General features: G+C 46.2%; 1 protein-coding gene across 6 annotated transcripts in view; it reads left to right on the top strand.

Annotated features, from left to right (window-relative positions):
- The window catches only part of PLEKHG5 (pleckstrin homology and RhoGEF domain containing G5), a 110,360-nt gene that overhangs the window by 88,651 nt on the left and 3,502 nt on the right, over positions 1-18,207 (top strand). For 4 of the 6 annotated variants that reach the window (XM_027843959.1, XM_027843960.1, XM_027843961.1 and 1 more), the window contains 14 exons: positions 463-523; positions 1,156-1,247; positions 1,862-1,998; positions 2,465-2,595; positions 2,936-3,121; positions 3,266-3,478; positions 5,055-5,150; positions 6,259-6,309; positions 6,616-6,765; positions 7,008-7,118; positions 7,309-7,458; positions 8,813-8,950; positions 13,776-13,895; positions 17,096-17,228. In XM_027843959.1, the coding sequence (XP_027699760.1) occupies positions 463-523; positions 1,156-1,247; positions 1,862-1,998; positions 2,465-2,595; positions 2,936-3,121; positions 3,266-3,478; positions 5,055-5,150; positions 6,259-6,309; positions 6,616-6,765; positions 7,008-7,118; positions 7,309-7,458; positions 8,813-8,950; positions 13,776-13,895; positions 17,096-17,228 (1,769 nt within the window). The remainder of the gene's footprint in view (positions 1-462; positions 524-1,155; positions 1,248-1,861; positions 1,999-2,464; positions 2,596-2,935; positions 3,122-3,265; positions 3,479-5,054; positions 5,151-6,258; positions 6,310-6,615; positions 6,766-7,007; positions 7,119-7,308; positions 7,459-8,812; positions 8,951-13,775; positions 13,896-17,095; positions 17,229-18,207) is intronic. The other 2 variants (XM_027843958.1, XM_027843963.1) reach the window with 1 other exon arrangement.

An 18,207-nucleotide genomic window follows, 5' to 3' on the forward strand; every position in this document is an offset into this window, starting at 1 on the left:
ACCTAGCTGCCCCCCTCGCCAAGATTTTAGACCCCTCTTTTTGTAGATGAAGAAATGACCTAGCCAAAGGCACACAACCAGCAGAGCTCATTACTTGTGAGACCATTAGGCGAATCATGTCAGGGCTCTGGGTCTCAGTTTCCTCATCTGTAAAATGAGGGCCTTAGAATAAGATACTCCTTCCAGCTCCAAATCCAGTGATGCTGGGATGCATGGTTTAAATTGAGTGCAATTCCTCCATTAGCCACTAGAGGGTGCCCTAACCACTCAAGCCAGGGCCTGGCTATGCTCTCCCCAGTTCTGGGCACTTGGATGGGTGCATGGGACAGGAAGGGAGTTTTTGGGGTCCCAACCTCTCTGTCCAGGGTTCTGGGGCTGGCCGTTCCTTCCCCTCGTTCCCCAGGCCTATTGGGAGAGCCTTCCTGCCTGACCTGTGCCTTCACCTTATTTGTTGCCCCCCAGGGAGCGGAAGGGTTCCGGTCTGAAGCTGGCTAAGAAGAAAGCTCGGAGGAGGCACACAGATGTAAGGTGCCCCTCTTGGCGACTGGGGGAGGCTTCGGGCCACTGGGCATCAGACTTGGTGGGTGCTTTCTTTCTCTGGGGGCCCTAGCCCTTTGCTGCAATTCTGCAGCCTGGATACCCCCACACCCACTTGTACATCCATTCATAAGCATGTGGTCTCTTTCCCCTTTTCTTCAGGCCTGTAGGGGGAATGAGTCTGGCCCCGGGCTATGGCAGGACCTGTCTCTGCTGTGGCTGGGGTATAGGTCTAGGAAGGGGGGGTTGGGGAGGTGAGATTTTGCACGGATGATTCCATGTAGAGTCATAATGAGGATGAGGCTATCAGGGCTATGCCTCAGGGTGGGGAAATGCCAACATCACTGTCTAAAAATTAATCTTCCCTGCCTCGCCCCACTGCCTTTGGCTGGCACAACCGTATTCTAGGGGTGATGCCTCCCTCTTCTGCATGTTAGACCTTTGTGTTGCCCCCTAGTGGCCATTGACCCAACAGCAGCTTCAGGTCCTTCAGCAGCTTAGAAATCTTGTATGGTCCCATGGTAAGGTTCTCTTCCCGGTGCAATTCACAAGCTAGCTCCCTAGCCTGGGCACAAGAATTTGCCAGGGTATCTTCTAACTCCCTGTTTTTCCTGCTAGGACCCCAGCAAGGAGTGCTTCACCCTGAAATTCGACCTGAATGTGGACATCGAGACAGAGATTGTCCCTGCTATGAAGAAGAAATCTTTGGGGTAGGGCCCTGGTGTGGCCTTCTGTGGCAGGGAGGTTGCCACGGGGTGCTCACGTGGACATCTTCGTGAGCCTGTCTCTTTGTTCTGCTCAGTTTTAGTAGTATTTTAACTGAATTGGAAAAAATCTCAAGGGCCAAGCGCTGGGTTAGATGCTGAAGCTACAGATATAGTGGTGAAGGGTGGGAGGGAAAGGATCGGGTTGGATTGGAGCAGGCTCCAAGAGACTGGAGCATGTCATATGGAAAGGACTTTGAGTGCTTGCTCTGATCCATGATGGCTATGGGCTGTGGCATCAGGGTATAAAAAGGGCCCTGACTCTAGAGGGAGGGGACCTGGGTTCACATCCCACCTCTTAAGCTTACTATCTTTGTGACTCTGGGCAAAACATTTCAACTGTCTATGCCTCAGTTTTCTCATTTGTAAAATCAGGGCAGGTTAGATTGGATGCCCTTCCTTCCAGTTCTGAATCTACAGTCCTGTGACCTTTGAACCTATTGAATGGGGGCTGGGGGAGGTGTGAGCTCAGGGCTGTGAGGGAGTGTGGGTTTGGGGTTCAAGGCTGGTGGTGGGACATTGAGGTCAGGGCCAATAACATGATGGTTCCCTTGTGGCAGGGAAGTGTTGCTGCCCGTGTTTGAGAGAAAGGGCATTGAGCTCAGCAAGGTGGATATCTACCTAGACCAGTCCAATACACCCCTCTCCCTCCATTTTGAGGCCTACAGGTTTGGGGGTCACTACCTGAGGGTCAAAGGTGAGCAGAGGGCTTGGCCCTGGCTTTGTAGGGGGGAGGCTTCGGTCGGCTGGCAGCTGGGCCCGTGATCATGCTCTCCTGTCTGAGGATTTGAGGAATAAGGAGATGGGGGAGAAGAGAGAAAGACAAGGGGAGAGGGGAGAGGAGACCAGAATGATGAGAAAGTGCATTCTGGGCTCAGGAGTCTAGTGTGTCCTGGATTTAAATGCCTCTCCCTGCTGGTTGACCCTGAGCCTCGGTTCCATCATCTATAAAATAAAGATAATTCTTACACTAGCTTTGCACCCCCCCCATCCCCCCGAAAGAGCCCTGGGGGAAGTCACTTGATAAATCTCCAGAAATGTGGGCTGTTATTTTGGTGCTGATGGGGGCTGGTGGGGGGGCTCCTTTTTTCTAGTCTGGGAGGGTCTGAGACTGTGGGGCTGGTATCTAGACAAATCTCTTTAACCCTCTCTGCTTGTCTCAGCCAAACCTGGAGATGAGGTGAAGGTGGAGCTAGCAGTGAAGGATGTCAAATCACTGAGCTTACCCATTCCTGGGCCTCCTGCCTCAGACCGTGCCGACCAGCAGGCTCGACGGGAGAGCCTTGACATCCTGGTGAGGACCTGAGGCCGTGCGTGTGGAGAGAGGGCAGCTGGGGGGACCAAGGGCGGAGGAGGACGGTCAGCAGGGCTGGGTAGGATGCAGGCTCGTTAGCTTATCACCAGGGCCACTGTGGGCAAGTCAGTTGAATTCTCTGGGCCTCAGTTTCCGCATCTGTAAAATGAGGGGATTGAAGGTCCTTTTCCAGCTCTAAATCTGTAAGCCCCCACCCTCTTCCCCCAGCAGACACATCAGGGTCCCACAAGGGTGAGACTGCATGGTGGGTCACAGAGGCTGTACGGGGTGGGCTTCACGCCTACTTGCCCCCGACTTCCTTCTTGCACCCTCATCTCAGGCCCCCGGCCGAAGGCGTAAGAACATGACAGAGTTCCTGGGGGACACCAGCATCCCTGCGCTGGAAGCCGCAGTGTCGTCTAGCAGCTCTCTGCCCAGCAATGGCATTGACACCTGGAAGAACCGGGCAGCCAGTCGCTTCAGCGGCCTTTTCAGCTCCGGCCCTAGCGGGAGCTCCTTTGGCAGGGTACGTGGTCCTCTGCCCCTCTGCCCCTCCGCTGACTCCTGGGGCCCCTGCTTGGGGTCCTGGGCCTGGGGGGGAGGGTCCACCTTTCTTCTAGAACTTTCCCTCAGCTCGTTGGATGGCAGAAGACCTTAATTCCTGTGGCAGGTCTCCTTGACCTTGGCCACTCTGTCCCGTCCCCAGGAAGTTGACAAGATGGAGCAACTGGAAAGCAAGCTTCACTCCTACAGTCTCTTTGGGCTGCCCAGGCTGCCCCAGCAACTACGCTTTGACCACGACTCCTGGGAGGAGGAGGAAGAAGAGGAGGGCGCTGACCTCGTCCTGGAGGACAGCTGGCAGGAGCTCATAGATGGAGCAGAGGTAATTAAGGGTGCCTGGGATGCTGCCCCGAACTTGGGCGCTCCCATTGGCTCCTCCAGGTTCTGGGAGATATAGCAAGATTCCACCTGGTCCAGCCAGGGCTCAGCCAGATTTCACCGTGTCCCTCCATCCACAACTGTCCCTCCCCAGGTCTCCCCCTCCTGCCACATAAGAAGGGGAGGACACTTCTCAATTTCACAAAGTGTTTTTAGTCTGTTTTCTCCTGTGATTTTCACAATGACCAGCAGATATCATCATTCTAATTTTATAGATAAGGTTTAGAGACTTGTGACTCGTCCAAGGTGATATTGCTAATTACTTAGCATGGTGCCCAGTCGACCTGGATTCATATCCTGCCTCTGACCCTGAGCGTCTGTTTCCTAATCTGTGAAATGGGCATGGCGGTAATAGGGTCTACCTCACAAAGTTCAGATGTTGTAAGCATCAAATGAGATGGTGCTTGTAAAATATTATGTCATGTGAACTGTTGTCATTATCATTATCATAATTCCTGCTGTTATTATTTAATCAGCAAACTTCCAGGAATCTGTTCCCAGTTCCCCCAGCTGCTAATACCTTCTCCTCTGAGATATTTTCCATTTACTCTGTATATAATCTTACATGTGCCTAATTATTTATGTCTTATCTCTCCTACTAGAATGTAAGTTGGCATTTAATCAATCAACAAGCAATTAGTGGGGCAGCTAGGTGGTGCAGTGGATAGAGCACCTGCCCCGGGGTCAGGAGGATCTGAGTTCAAATCTGGCCTCAGACACTTACTAGCTAGGTGATCCTGGGCAAGTCACTTAATTCCAATTGCCTCAAAAAGAAAAAGGAAAGAAAAGAAAAAGAAATCCAAGCAATCATTAGATGTTTACTGTGTGATTCCAGGCTCCCCTACAGGCCAGGTACTGTGCTAAGTGCTGGGGACATAAGGAAAGATAATAGCAGTTTCTGCCCTCAAAAAGCTCACACACATGCTGTCAAATTATTATTAGAAGACACCCAGGGTTACCTGACTCCTCACCAGCCAAGTGACCTTAGATATAGAATTCCTCATCTATGGGCCTCAGTTTCCTCATCTGCGAAACTAAGGAGAGGGATATGGGTCAGTAAGCATTTACTGAGTGCTTATTATGTACTGAGCACCAGGGCACAGCCTAGAAGTAGAGACCATTAGAATGGGAACTCCCTCAGCCAACCGCAGGTCAGCATCCCACCCCCCAGAATTGCCTAAGGCAGTGAGGGGTTAATAACTTGCCCAGGGTCACATAGCTAGGGAGTTCAGAGGCAGGATTTGAACCTAGGTCTTCCTGGCTTTGAGAGCAGTTATCTAGCCACATGCAGCCTTCTATAAAAGGGCTTAGATTAAAGGATTTCTGTGGTTTCTTCCCACTCTGACGTTCTGTGCTTGCCAGACTAGACCCAACTTCCTCCTCCTAGAAATCACTAGCTTGGTCTCTGGAGCTCCGATACCTTCCCAACCCACTCTACCAGTGCTCCTCCATCCCCTCCCTCCCACCTTCCACCAAGCAAGGGTTGTCCTCATTTTCTGTCCTCCATCTCCCTTCCCCAGAAGCTGACCAGGCGGCAATGTCACCAGCAGGAGGCGGTTTGGGAGCTGTTACATACGGAGGCTTCCTATATCAAGAAACTGCGAGTTATTACTGATGTAAGAGTGTGTGCGTGTGGGGGGGGGGGGCGGGGCTCACTGTGCCAACCTTTCCTCCCGGATCCCTTCCCCCAGCTCCTGCTCTTCCCGAGTATCAGACACAGTTGGGTCCTTGCGGCCACCATTCGCATCCTCTGGAGGCATCCAGTCTAGACCCCCCTCTCCCTTCCCCACCTGCCCCAGGTGTGGAATTCCCCCTGATTTCCCCCTCCCTTCTTGCCTCAGCCTTGAGTATTTGCTCAGATGAACCATTATTATAGAATGAATAGAAACAATCATAATTTGATCTGTCTGGGCTTTTTATCTTAACTTTTTTTTAAATAGTATTTTTTTTTTCCATTTAAAGACAGTTTTCAACATTCATTTTTTTATAAAATTTTGAGTTCCAAATTTCCCCCCCCATCACTCCTCCCCAAAATGGCAAGCAGTCTGATATAGGTCATACATGTGCAATCATGTAAACATTTCCACGTTAGTCATGCCATTTATCTTAACTTTTGACTCACTATCCATTGACCTGATTGTTGGAGCTCATGGGGCACTTGGCCTCAGTCGTGAACCTGCCTGGGGTTTTCCCCCCAAAAGCCCCCTTCTTAGGCCTCCCACATCCTCTGCCAGCCCTTCCCAGGGACAATAAACAGGCAGCTGGTTCATGGGTCACCCAGGCTGAGAGCAAGGAAGTCAGATGATCCTTGTGGTTCTGGTAATCTGTGATGGCAGTCCAGCCCTTGGGGACCACCCAGGGACAGGCTCAGCCACTGATTTGGGGGAGACTGTGCTGATCGTCCCCCTCCCACTTTCCCTAAATGTCATGAAATTTGACAGAACATTTTATTTATCCTCTTCTTTGTAAACACTGCTGTGTCTTCCCAATGACCCCTCTAGAACATCAACTTGTAATGAACATAGCTAAGGAAAAAAAAAATTGACACGCTGCCCGTGCCTGGAAATGTATGCCTCATTCAGAGCCGGTGGCCCACCACTTCCCTCCTAAGAGAAGGGAGGTGTGTGAGCTTCCTCAAGCAGATCTTTGAGACTCGGCCGTGGTCTCAGTGCCGGCCAGTGGGTTTTTTTTTTATTTGGTGTTTCGTTTTTTGTTTTCCCACAGCTCTTTATGTGCTGCCTTTTGAACCTCCAAGAGTCGGGCCTACTGTGTGAGGTGAGAGGGTCAGAGGTGAGGGAGGGATATCAGTGGGCCTGACTCATCCCTTCCCACTCCCAGGCCACCTGGGCCACCTTCTACCTTCCTCTGTATCCCCAGCACTTAGCGCATGCCGGGCGCATAGTAGGTGCTTTAATAAATATTTATTGACTGACTGACCTGAGTGAGAGGCCAAGGGAAGAAACTGGAGAGGGTAATATTGGGAAAGGACCAGAGAGGGCCTGAGACATTGGAGGGTGAGTTAGGGGAGAGGGGATGGCTGTGGGGTGGGCAGGGGGCTCGACACCAGGACCCTTCCCACAGGTGGACGTTGAACGCTTATTCAGCAATACCCAGGAGATCATTCAGCTGCACAGAGGGCTGTGGAGTGGCGTGATGGCCCCCATGCTTGACAAAGCTCGACGCAGCCGGGCCCTGCTGCAGCCTGCAGACCTCCTCAAAGGCTTCAAAATGGTAGGGGGCCAAGGAGAAGGGGGCAGGGGGACCTGCAGACTCCTTCATATGGTTGGGGTTAGAAACCTCAAAGTCCTAAAGGTAGTGATGGGGAAACTGAGGGCACCATGGAAGCCTCTGGCCTCCTGGTCAGACCCAGGCCCTCTCTGCCATCCTGAAAACTTAAAAACTTGCCTCCAATACCTCCTTCCCTGAGCCCCCTGCCCTGCACCTCTGATCCTCTTGCTGGTTCTGACCTGCAGTTCGGATCCCTGTTCAAGCCTTACATCCGTTACTGCATGGAGGAGGAGGGCTGCATGGAATACATGAGGAGCCTGCTGAGAGACAGTGACCTGTTCAGGGTCTATGTTACGGTGAGGGAGGGGTGGAGGGGTGATGACTGATGTAGGGGAGGGGTGGAGGGTGATGACTAATGCGGGGAGGGGGCCAAGAAGTGATGACAAAACAGTAAGGGTAGGGGGCACCAAGATGCGATGACCGATGGGAGGGATGGGGGAGACGAGGGCGCTGGAGAGGGTCCCCCTGAATATGTCCTGGTTACAGTGGGCAGAGAAGCACCAGCAGTGCCAGAGGTTGAAACTGAGTGACATGCTGGCGAAACCTCATCAGAGGCTCACAAAATATCCCCTGCTGCTGAAATCAGTGCTGAAGAAGACCGATGACCCACCAACCAAGGAGGCCATTGTCACCATGGTAACCGGGGCGTGGGCAGGAAGGAAGGAGGGAGGTGCCCCCAGACGCATAGACACCCACACCCTGGGTGTGAAGCCTCTATTTTCCTTCCCTCACCTTCCTCCAGACTTCCCGTGTGAGCCCCCTCTCCTCATTCTTTCAATAACCATTTCATTGGGTTCCCTGCCCCCATTTCCTTCGCTCTCCAGAGCTTCCTCTGCACAGTTACCAAATTGATATCCTGACCATTCTCCTCACCTGCTCAAGAAGTTTCAATGGCCCCTATTACCTCTAGGACCCTAGCTGTAGAGCTAGGAGAAGCCTCAGCTGTCCTCTGCAATGAGGAAATTGAGACTTGGGGTAGTTAAGGGACTTGCCCCCCAAGTCACACACTGCCCCCCATCCCTCCCATTTGCTAGTAAGTAGCAAAGCCAGGATTTGAACCCAGGTCTTTCTGCCTCCACTTTCTTCACCCAAGTCCAAATTTCTCTGTTTGGCATTTAAAGCCTGGCTCCAACCTGCCTTCCCAGGCACTACGTTCCTTCACGTGGTTCAGCAAAACCAGCTTTCTGGATGTTCTTCATACAAAACACTTCATCTCCCATCTCTGTGTCTTTGCATAGACTACTTACAGTACCCCCTGCCTGGAATGTTTCTCCTGCCTCTTAGAACCTTGAGCTTTCTTTAGACTTCAGTTTAAGCATCGTTTTATATGAAGCCTTTCCTGATCCCTCAAGTTTCTACTGTCCTCCCCCACCCAATCCCCTGCCAGATTACTTTAAATTTATTTTAAAAATAGCATTTGTATAAGGTCTACTATGTGCCAGGCATTGTTCCAAGTGCTTTTCACAAATGTCTCGTTTGACCTTCACAACAACCTTGGGAAATAGGTACTATTATTACATTCATTTTACAGAGGAGGAAATTGAGGCAAATAGAGGTTAAGCGACTTGCCCAAGGTCATACAGCTAGTTAATTGTCAGAGCCTGGAGGTGAACTCAGGTCTCTCTGACTCCAGGCCCAGAGCTCTATCTACCAAGTCACCAGCTGCCTCTAAGCAGCCTCTGAAGACCTAGGTTCAAATCCTGCCTTAGATCCATACTGGCTGTGTGACTCTGGCAAAGAGGATAAATGGGCTGCTAAGAAGGTGCCAACCTGCACTAATAGAGGAAGTTTCCTTACTGGGAAGTTCCCTATATGAAATCACCATATTTTATATAAACTTATGTTCATGTCTCCGCTAGTATAATGTAAGCTCCCCGAGGGCAGGGAATATTTCACTTTTTAGTCGCTATCCTGAGAGCCGGGTATACAGTGGGTACATAATGGATGTTTGTTGGGTGATTGATCGATGATTCCCCGCCATTCCTCATAGATTAGCTCGGTGGAGCGGTTCATCAATCACGTCAACTCTCGAATGCGGCAGCGTCAGGAGCAGCAACGGCTAGCGGCCATCATCAGCCGCATCGACTCCTACGAGGTGGTGGAGAGTAGCACGGATGAGGTGGACAAGGTATCCTGGCTTGCCCCGCCTGCTCCTGAGCGAGAGCCCAAAGATCTCCTCTCCCTGGCATCCCCAAGGTCTTGGATGTTGGGCAAGAAAAGCCCAGCAGATTCTCAAAGCACAGTTACATTTTATTTCTTATAGACTTACACAGACTCTTGATTTCATCTATTTAAGGAATCTGTCCAGGCAGCAAATATTTTTAAAGCATTTCTTATTTGTCATGTACTGGACAGCTCGCAATCAGTCTATGAGTTTGCATCCTGTGCAATTCCTATCTTACCATAAATCCTTACGACAGGAGGAGAGAGCTCATTTGTACTGGAGCGTTCTCTTCCTTCTTTGATTCTTTATAATCTTTTGTAGTTAATGATGCAGCCAGGTGGCGCCAAAATGCATAGAGCACTGGGCCCAGAGTCAGGAAGAGAAATCTTCCTGAGTTCAAATCCAGCCTCAGACACTTAATTAGCTGGGTGACCCTGGGCAAGTCACTTAATTAACCCTGTTTGCCTCAGCTTCCTCATCTGTAAAATGAGCTGGAAAAGGAAATGGCAAACCACTCTAGGATCTTTGCCAAGAAAACCCTAAATGGGGCCATGAAGCGTTGGACACAACTGAAAAGTGACTAAACAACAACAGAGTTACTGATGCAGGGCTTGGGCTATATCCATATGTTCTTTCTCCATTCTCCATACATGAATGGCCCACCTCCCTTTCTGGCCATATGTATCTTTGTCAGTATATTTTTGTGCTATGTTTTCTATGTTCATCATCACTGGTATGAGTCTGCTTACATGCACCATGGATCTTTTCCTAGGATATCGTTGGGAAAATTTTTTGTTAAAAAGCATGAAGAAACATCTTGAGATCATTGACCCATGGAACTTTTACTTTATCTTAACTTTGTTTTATTTTTTTTTAAACCCACGGAACTCTTATTTCATCTTAACTTTGTTTTATTTTTTCGAACCATTGTGGTTTATTATTTTATTTGTTCAAGCAGCAATATCTTAAAAATTAATCTACCCCTCCCACTACCTCCCACAACTGAGCCGCTTAAAACAAAGAAAAACAAATCTCTCCAGACATAGCTCCATAGTCTGGCAAAACAAATTCCCGTATTAGCCGTGTCTGAAATGTATATCTCTCTCTGCATTTTAAGTTGTTCATTTGTCTGTCAGGAGGTGTGTAGCATGTTTTCGTTCTTTTGGACTCATGGCTTATCATTACATTGATCAGAGTTCTCAAGCCTTCCAAATTTGTTTTTCTCTATAATGTCATTAGTGGTATAACGTTCACTTCCCTCTGTATCACTTGATAACAATCTTACTAGTTACCGATGAAATTATCCATCTTCTCATTTCTAAATGGCACAATAATATTCCATTATATTCACATACCGCCTTTTGTTTAGCTGTTTCTCAATAGGAAGACGCTCCTTAGGTCTCCAATTTTTGACTACCACAGAGAGAGCTGCTACAAATATTTTTGGACATATAGATCCTTTTAAATATGAAGACCACATGTGTACCAAATAAAGATATGGGAAAGGGTATCTTCTTTTCTTATTGTAAACAGTTTCTGTAGTATTAAAATTCAATAATTGGTGGAATTCACTTGTGAGTACATTTGGTCTTGGAGTTTTTTGTTTTTTGGTTTTTTTTCCACTGGGAGTTCATTTATGGCTTGTTTAATTTCTTTTTCTGATATTGGATTATTTGAATAGTCTATTTCTTCACTTTTAATCTAGGTATTTCATATTTTTGTAAGTATTCATATATTTCCTTTAAGTAATGTTCTGTTAGCACATAGTTAAGCCATGTAATTTCTAATAATTTCCTCTTAACTGAACAATTTGTTTTTTCTCTCTTTTAATCAGGCTAGCTGTTTATTAATTTTTTAAAAGATTAACTCCTATTTTTATTTGTCAGTTCAATAGTCTTTTTGCTTTCAATTTTTATTAATCTCTTTAATTTTTAAAGATTTTTCAGGGGCAGCTAGGTGACACAGTAGATAGAGCTCTGGCCTTGGAGTCAGGTGGACGTGAGTTCAAATCCGGCCTCAGACACTTGACACTTACTAGCTATGTGATCCTGGGCAAGTCACTTAATCCCCATTGCCTCACCAAAAAAGCAAAAAAAATTAATATTTTTTAAAGATTTTTATTTTGTTATTTAGTTTAGTATTTCTGACTTTTTCATTGTTGAAGCTTTTTTTTTTTTTTTTGAATTGTGCTCTCAGTTCATGGATTTGTTTTCTCTTTTGTTGATGAAAGTGTTTAGAGACATAAAATTTCCCCCTCAGAACTGGTAAGTTTTGGTGTATTGCCTCATTATTGTCATTTTATTTGATGAAACATCTATTGTTTCTATTATTTGGTCTTTGACTCACCAATTTTTAAGAATCTTATTTAGTCTTCAGATACTTTAAAATTCTTTAAGGGCCATTTTTTGACTAGAATTTGTATTGTGTTATGATCAGAAAGTCATGCGTTTAGCATTTCTGCTTTCCTAAATTTTTTAGTGAGCTCTTTATGCCCTCATTATTTGTTCAGTTTTTCCAAGAGTTTCATGTACACTAAAAAGTAAATTCTTTTCATTTCCATTCTGTAATTGTTGTTGAGTTGTTTTAGTCACGTCAGACTCTTTGTGACCCCATTTGAGATTTTCTTGGCAAAGGTACTGGAGTGGTTGGCTATTTCCTTCTCCGGCTCATTTTTTTTTAACAGATGACAAACTGAGGCAAACTGAAGGTTAAATGACTTGTCCAGGGTCATACGTATAGCAGCGTCTGATGCCAGATCTGAACTCACAGAGAAGAGTCTTCCTGATTCCAGGCGTGGCACTCTATCCACTGTGCCACCTAGCTAGCTGCCCTATTCAGTAATTACCAGAACTTCATCATCTCTAATTTTTCTACAGTTTTATTCCATTCCTTAACTTCTTTCTTGTTTATCTTTTGGTTATATTTGTCTAGGTCTAGAAGGAGTACATTAATACCCCCACTAGTATAGTTTTTGTATCTATTTCTCCAATTTGGTTAACTTTTCCTTTAAGTATTTGGGTGCTTTTTTATTAGTTGCATATGTATTCAGTATTGATGTTGATTTGTTATCTATTGTGCCTTAACACATGAAGTCATTTTCCTACTTATCTTTCTATCTTATTTATATGTACTGTAGCTCTATCTAAAATCATGATTACTACTCCTTTTTTGTGTGTGTTCAGAAGACACATAATGTATTTTACTCTAGCCCCTAACTTTATGCGAACCTTTGCTTTTCAAGTGTTTCTTATAAACAACATATTGTTGGATTCTGCCTCATAACCTATTTTGTTATGCTGTTCATTGGTGAGTTAATCCCATTCATATTCACAGCTATAATTTTTAATTGTGTATTTCCTTCCATCCCGTCCTTTCCCTTACTTTATTCCCACCTCTCTCTTTACAAACGGTAGAAGAAAGGAAATTTGCCTGAGACTTGTGATCTTATAAGTGAAACAATCTATTTCCTCTCTGTTTCAGCTCTTCTCTTTTTCTTACCTCAGCTCTGATTCTAGATGTTTACTCTTTTTCCTTCTTTTAATCCACCCTTCATGATTCTCCCTTCACATTTGCTTATGAGTAGTCCCTCACCTAACCTCTCCTGCCTCTTAGATTCTAAGATTCCTCTCTCTCCTATGTCTCTGTCTCCTATTTCCCTTCTGAGTTTAACGTATTTCTATACTGAAATCTCTGGGCATGTATGTATTACTGTACTTCATTTCTTTTTATCTGATTCAGATGAAAATGAGATGCCCACTCCCCTTCCTCCTACCTTTTCCTTGATTCATATATGCTCTTTATTATATGCAACTCATTATTACTCAGCAGTGGTCTCCCTCTCCAGTATAGTGCTGTGCTCCTCCTATTTTTGTCTTCTCTCAAAACCATTAATACTGAACAAAACCACCTACAGACCTTATGTCATTGTGTTCTCAGAAGATTTGTTTCTTCTTTCTTCCTTTTTTTTCTTTTTATTTTTGGCTAGGCAATGGCGTTAAGTGACCTGCCCGGGGTCACACAGCTAGTAAGTGTCAAGTGTTTGGTCTGAGGCCGGATTTGAACTCAGGTCCTCCTGGCTCCAAGGCCGGTGCTCTATCCATTGCGCCACCTAGCTGCCCCAAGACATTTGTTTCTTATCCCCTTATTAACATGTAAACAATTCATCCCCAAATATTCCCTTTGAATTATAGAAGCATACATCCTTTGTCCAGTTTTTTCATTTCCAAATGTCTACTCAGTTCTGGTCTTTTGTCAGGAATGCTTGGAAATCTTACATTCGTTGAAAGTCCAACCACCCTACTCCTACCCCTGTAAGATTATACATAGTTTTGATGGATTTATCTTCTACTTTTTGTCTTCAAGCTTTCTTCTCCTTTATGGTTTCAGCTGCTGAATCTTGTATAATTATTATTGTGGCTCTTTGGTATTTAACTCATTCTTTTAATCTGTTTTTCTCTTTGACCTGGAAGCTCTAGATTTTGCTTTGGCAGTTCCTGGGAGTTTTCATTTTGGGGTTTCTTTCAGGAGGTGACTGGTGAATTCTTTCTACTTTTCACTTCACATTTTGTCTTAATTTAAAAAAAATGAAGGCCACCTTTATACTGTTAAAGAAGGAATCCCATAGATAGCAACTGAGGTGGGGGGGAGCCTTTGCTTCAGAGTGCTGGCCTCCTTTCCTTCGCCTTTTATTTCTCGACCCTCCCCTTTCAGAGGTACCTTTTGTTCTGCTCTGCTCTTCTCAGCTCTGCCCATTACACTCATCCAATAAATACTTCTTTTCCCTTCCCAGCTTTTGAAGGAATTTCTGCGCCTCGATCTGACAGCTCCCATCCTTGGGACATCCCCAGACGACACTCGGCAGCTTCTTCTGGAGGGGAGCTTAAAAATGAAGGAGGGAAAAGACAGCAAGGTGAGCAGCAGCTCTGACCCACTCACCATCCCCACAGACTCACCCAGACACCTTAACATCCCCCCATGCTCACTCTTTCAACCAGCTGTGCACTGCTCTGGGAATAGGGAAAGCTGACAGAGGTGAGGAGGGAGCAGAGGATTTTATAGCTAGAATAGAACTTAGAGATCATTTCAGTCAACCCCACAAATCTTGGGGCAGTTAGGTGGCACCGTGGATAGAGTACTAGGCCTAGAGTCAGGAAGACCTGAGTTCAAATCCAGTCTCAGACACTTATTAGCTATGTGATCCTGGGTCACTTAACCTCTGTTTACCTCAGTTTTCTCATCTGTAAAATGGGAATAATAATAGCATCTACCTCACAGAGTTGTTTCCAGGATCAAATGAGATAATATTTGTAAAACACTTGACACAGTGCCTGTCATATAGTAGGTGTTGTATAAATGTTAGCTATTATAATTTTTTTTTAAGGCAATTGGGGTTAAGTGACTTGCCCAGGGTCACACAGCTAGTAAGTGACAAGTGTTTGGTCTGAGGGCAGATTTGAACTCAGGCCCTCCTGACTTCAGGGCCAGTGCTCTATCCATTGCGCCACCTAGCTGCCCCTATTATTATTTACAGAGGAGAAAACCAAGATGCTTAGAAATTAAGGGATTTTTCCCAGCCTCAGACATACAACACTTACTAGCTGTGTGACCCTGGGCAAGTCACTTAACCCCCATTGCCCAACCAAAAAAAAAAAAGAGATTAAGGGCTTTTCTTGAGGTCATACAGCAAGTTACTGGCATTTGAACCCAGGGCATTCAAACCTACATCCTCGCTTAGTGGGAAAAGCAATGGTTCTGAAATTGAGTCCAGCTTGAATTCCATGACCTTAGGTGGAACACCTCCCCCCCCCGAGACTCAGCTTCCCTCATCTGCTATGTAGGGTTGATAATACTTTTACTGGGGTAGCAGTGTGACACAATGTCGGGAAGACCAAATCCAACCTCTTACCCATGTTAGCTGTGTAACCATGGGCCAGTCACTTAACCTCTTCAGGCCCCCAAACAACTCTCTAAGATTACGAGTCAAAGACTTGATACTGATTTCCATTGATAGAGGGAGTTTTCTCGCTGGAAATTCCTTGTACCAATGGAATTAAAAGTCTGGTCCAAAAATGCTTCTACGATCCACTCCCACGGGGTTATGGTCAGGAAAAGTCTTTTGTGAAGTTTAGAGTTACAGAAGGGAAAACAGATATTAGTCAGTTAATAAACTTTTATGAAACACCTACTGGGTGCCAGACACCATGCTAAGCACTGGGAATACAAAACGGGACAAAAATAGTCCCTGTCCTCAAGGAGTTCACAATCTAACGGGGGAGATAATGAGGAAACAAAATATGTACAGACAAGCTATATGACGTAAATAGGAAGTAATTAACAGAGGGAAGGCACTAGGATTAGCTATCTCCTATCTCCAGTTCTTTCTGAGACTATGATGTCATCAGGGAATCCCATGTTCTCTGGAGTCATTTCACTTAGATGACCTCTGGGAGTCTCGGTTTCAAGTGCTGCTCCTGCTCTTCCTGCCTGCGGGACCATGAATTGAGTTGCTAAATATCTCAAAAACTCAGGTGGTTTTCTAAGACTTAAGTTACAGGTGAGTTGCTGACCTGTATGACTACAGAGAGTTTCTGCCCTAGCAGTTCCTTCCCCTGATTGAAATCAAACTCTGGACCAAAAAAAAAAGCCAATTTTATGGAGACCCCGGAATTTTCCTCACTACCCATTCTCAGCATAGTGGAAAATGTAATGGAGAGGACTCGAGTTCAAGACCTGCCTTTGCCTATAATGTGTCTGTACCCTGAGCAAATCAATGCAATTCAGTAAACATTTAATAAGCACCTATGATGTGCCAGGCGTTGTGCTAAACTCTGGGGGTGTAATAAAGTAGAAGAAAGATAGCCCCTGCCCTTAAGGAGCTTACAATCTAATTGGGGAAGATAGCACACAAAAAGAGGCAGGAAAGGCAGGAGGTGGGACAGGTAATTAGGGGGTATCTTGTTTCATGGAAATGAAATCAGGCAGAGCAGCAGATGACTGAATGACAGGATGGAGTGAGCTAAGAGTCCAGTTTCTGCCCTCTATAAAGGACGGCATTGGGAGAAGTTTGATATTCTGTGCCCAGCCTTCCAATGAGAGAGGAGAGGGAGGTGGTGTCGGTCAAAGCTGGTGAGTTTAGAAGGGATGACATCCTGAGGGTGGGGTGGAGCATGTTATTCTGTGGAATTACTGTAAGGTAGGGAGGGAGATGAAAAGTGGGATTAAATCATTTCACCCCTCTCAAGCCTGGGCTTATACCTTGCTGTGTTCATGTCATCTCCTCTATTGACCTGGAAGCTCCTTGAGGGTAGGGAATGGTTTTTGTCTTTCCTTGTATTAGAAACAGTGAGCACAGGGCCTGGCACGTGATAGGCATTTAATAAAAGTTCTGTTGTTGTTGTTCAGTGGTTTTCAGTCATCTTTGACTCTTTGTGACCCCGTTTGGGGTTTTCTTGGCTAAGATACTGGAGTGATTCAACATTTCCTTCTCCAGCTCATTTGACAGATGAGGAAACTGAGGCAAATAGAGTAAAGTGACTTGCCCAGGGTCGCATAGCTAGTAAGTGTCTAAGGTCACATTTGAACTCAGGAAGATGAGTCTTCCTGACTCCAGGCTCCTCTATGCACTTTGACACCACCAGCTGCACCTGTAATAAATGTTTGCTGACTGACTAATTTGATCCTAAGGCCTCTTACAGCTAACTATAAGATTTTATGAATCTTAAGATAAGATACAGTCCTCGCCTTCAAGGAGATTACACGCCTTCATTAGGGAGAGAAGATATGCTTGCATGCAACATGGATCATGATTTGTTTAGTGCAAATGCTGGATTTGGAGTTAAAGAATCTGGGTTCAAATCCTGTCTCTGCCACTTATTAAACATTTGATCTTGGGCAAGTCATTTAGAAGCTTTGTTTCCCCATCTGTAAAATGGGAGGAGGATTGGATTAGGTAGCTTCTGAAGTCTCTTCCAGTGCTAAATCAATGATTTTTTTCTTCTCTCTGGATCTCAGTTTCCCCATCTGTAAATTGAAGGGGTTGGAATAGATATCTTCTGGAGGTTTGAGATCATTGCTCCTCTGACCTCAGCCTTCGATGTCCTCTTCCACCAGATGGACGTTTACTGCTTCCTCTTCACCGACCTGTTTTTGGTGACTAAGCCTGTGAAGAAGGCAGAGAGGACCAAAGTCATCCGGCAGCCCCTGATGGTGGACAAGATTGTATGTCGGGAACTCCGAGACCCTGGTAATTCCTTACCACCCCATGCTCCCAACATTCCTCGGTTTCAGCAGAAAGGGCACTGGGGTTCTCCTCACTCCTCAGCTACTACATGACCAGAACTGGGGACTCCCAGACTCTCATCTCAATATCTGGAGGCACCCCAGGGAGTCTACCTGCACCTCATCAGGAATCCCTGTAACAGCATGCCTGACCACTGGTCCTCTAGGCTTCTATCCAACTCTCTACCCACTCTTCCTAGTTTTGGCCTGTGGGTCTAAGCTGAACAAGGCTGATCCATCTTCCATGTGGCCTGGGCTCATGATCCTTCATTATCCTGGTTGTCCTACTCGAGAGAGTGTCCAACTTTTAATGTCCTCTTCTGCTCCATGGTTCTTCAGAGTCTTAAGACAGCCATAGCGTCCGTCTGTGGGGGACTCCCAGGCTGGCCCCCCTTATCTCCCTCCTGGCTCTGATTCTGACTGTTTTACCTCCCAGGGTCGTTGTGAGAATCAAATGATGCAATGTTTGTAAAGCAACAGTGCCTGGCACATAGGAGGTGCTATATAAATGCCTAGTGCCTTGCCTACCCCTTCCTGCCCACTAGGCTTCAGCACCATGGACACCTCTCCCTGCCCTCCCCTTCCCAGCTTTCCAGCTTCCTTTTCTGGTGGCATGTTCCCCCACTGGAACAAGGTAAAGCTCCTAAAACAGTTTCTAGTACAGAAATACCTTTCTTTCCTTCTTTCCTTTTTGAGGACAGCCTCTCTCTTTCTTTTCCCTTTAATTGTATCTCTAGCACTTAGATTGGTGCCAGGTACCTAGTAAACGCTTAATAAATGTTTCTTGCCTTGCCTTGCCTTTATTGTCCCTGGCTGAAGAACCCCAGTGCTTGACATACTGCTCACCTTCCTAAGCGTGGGTCTCAGCTTGTCAGCATCCTTCCTCACATGTGGTGCCCTTCCCCCTCCCAGGGCTCCTTCCTCCTCATCTTCCTCTCCTCAAC

The sequence above is a fragment of the Vombatus ursinus genome, unplaced genomic scaffold (genome assembly GCF_900497805.2).
Source record: "Vombatus ursinus unplaced genomic scaffold, bare-nosed wombat genome assembly UNPS02014932.1, whole genome shotgun sequence".
NCBI lineage: Eukaryota > Metazoa > Chordata > Mammalia > Diprotodontia > Vombatidae > Vombatus > Vombatus ursinus.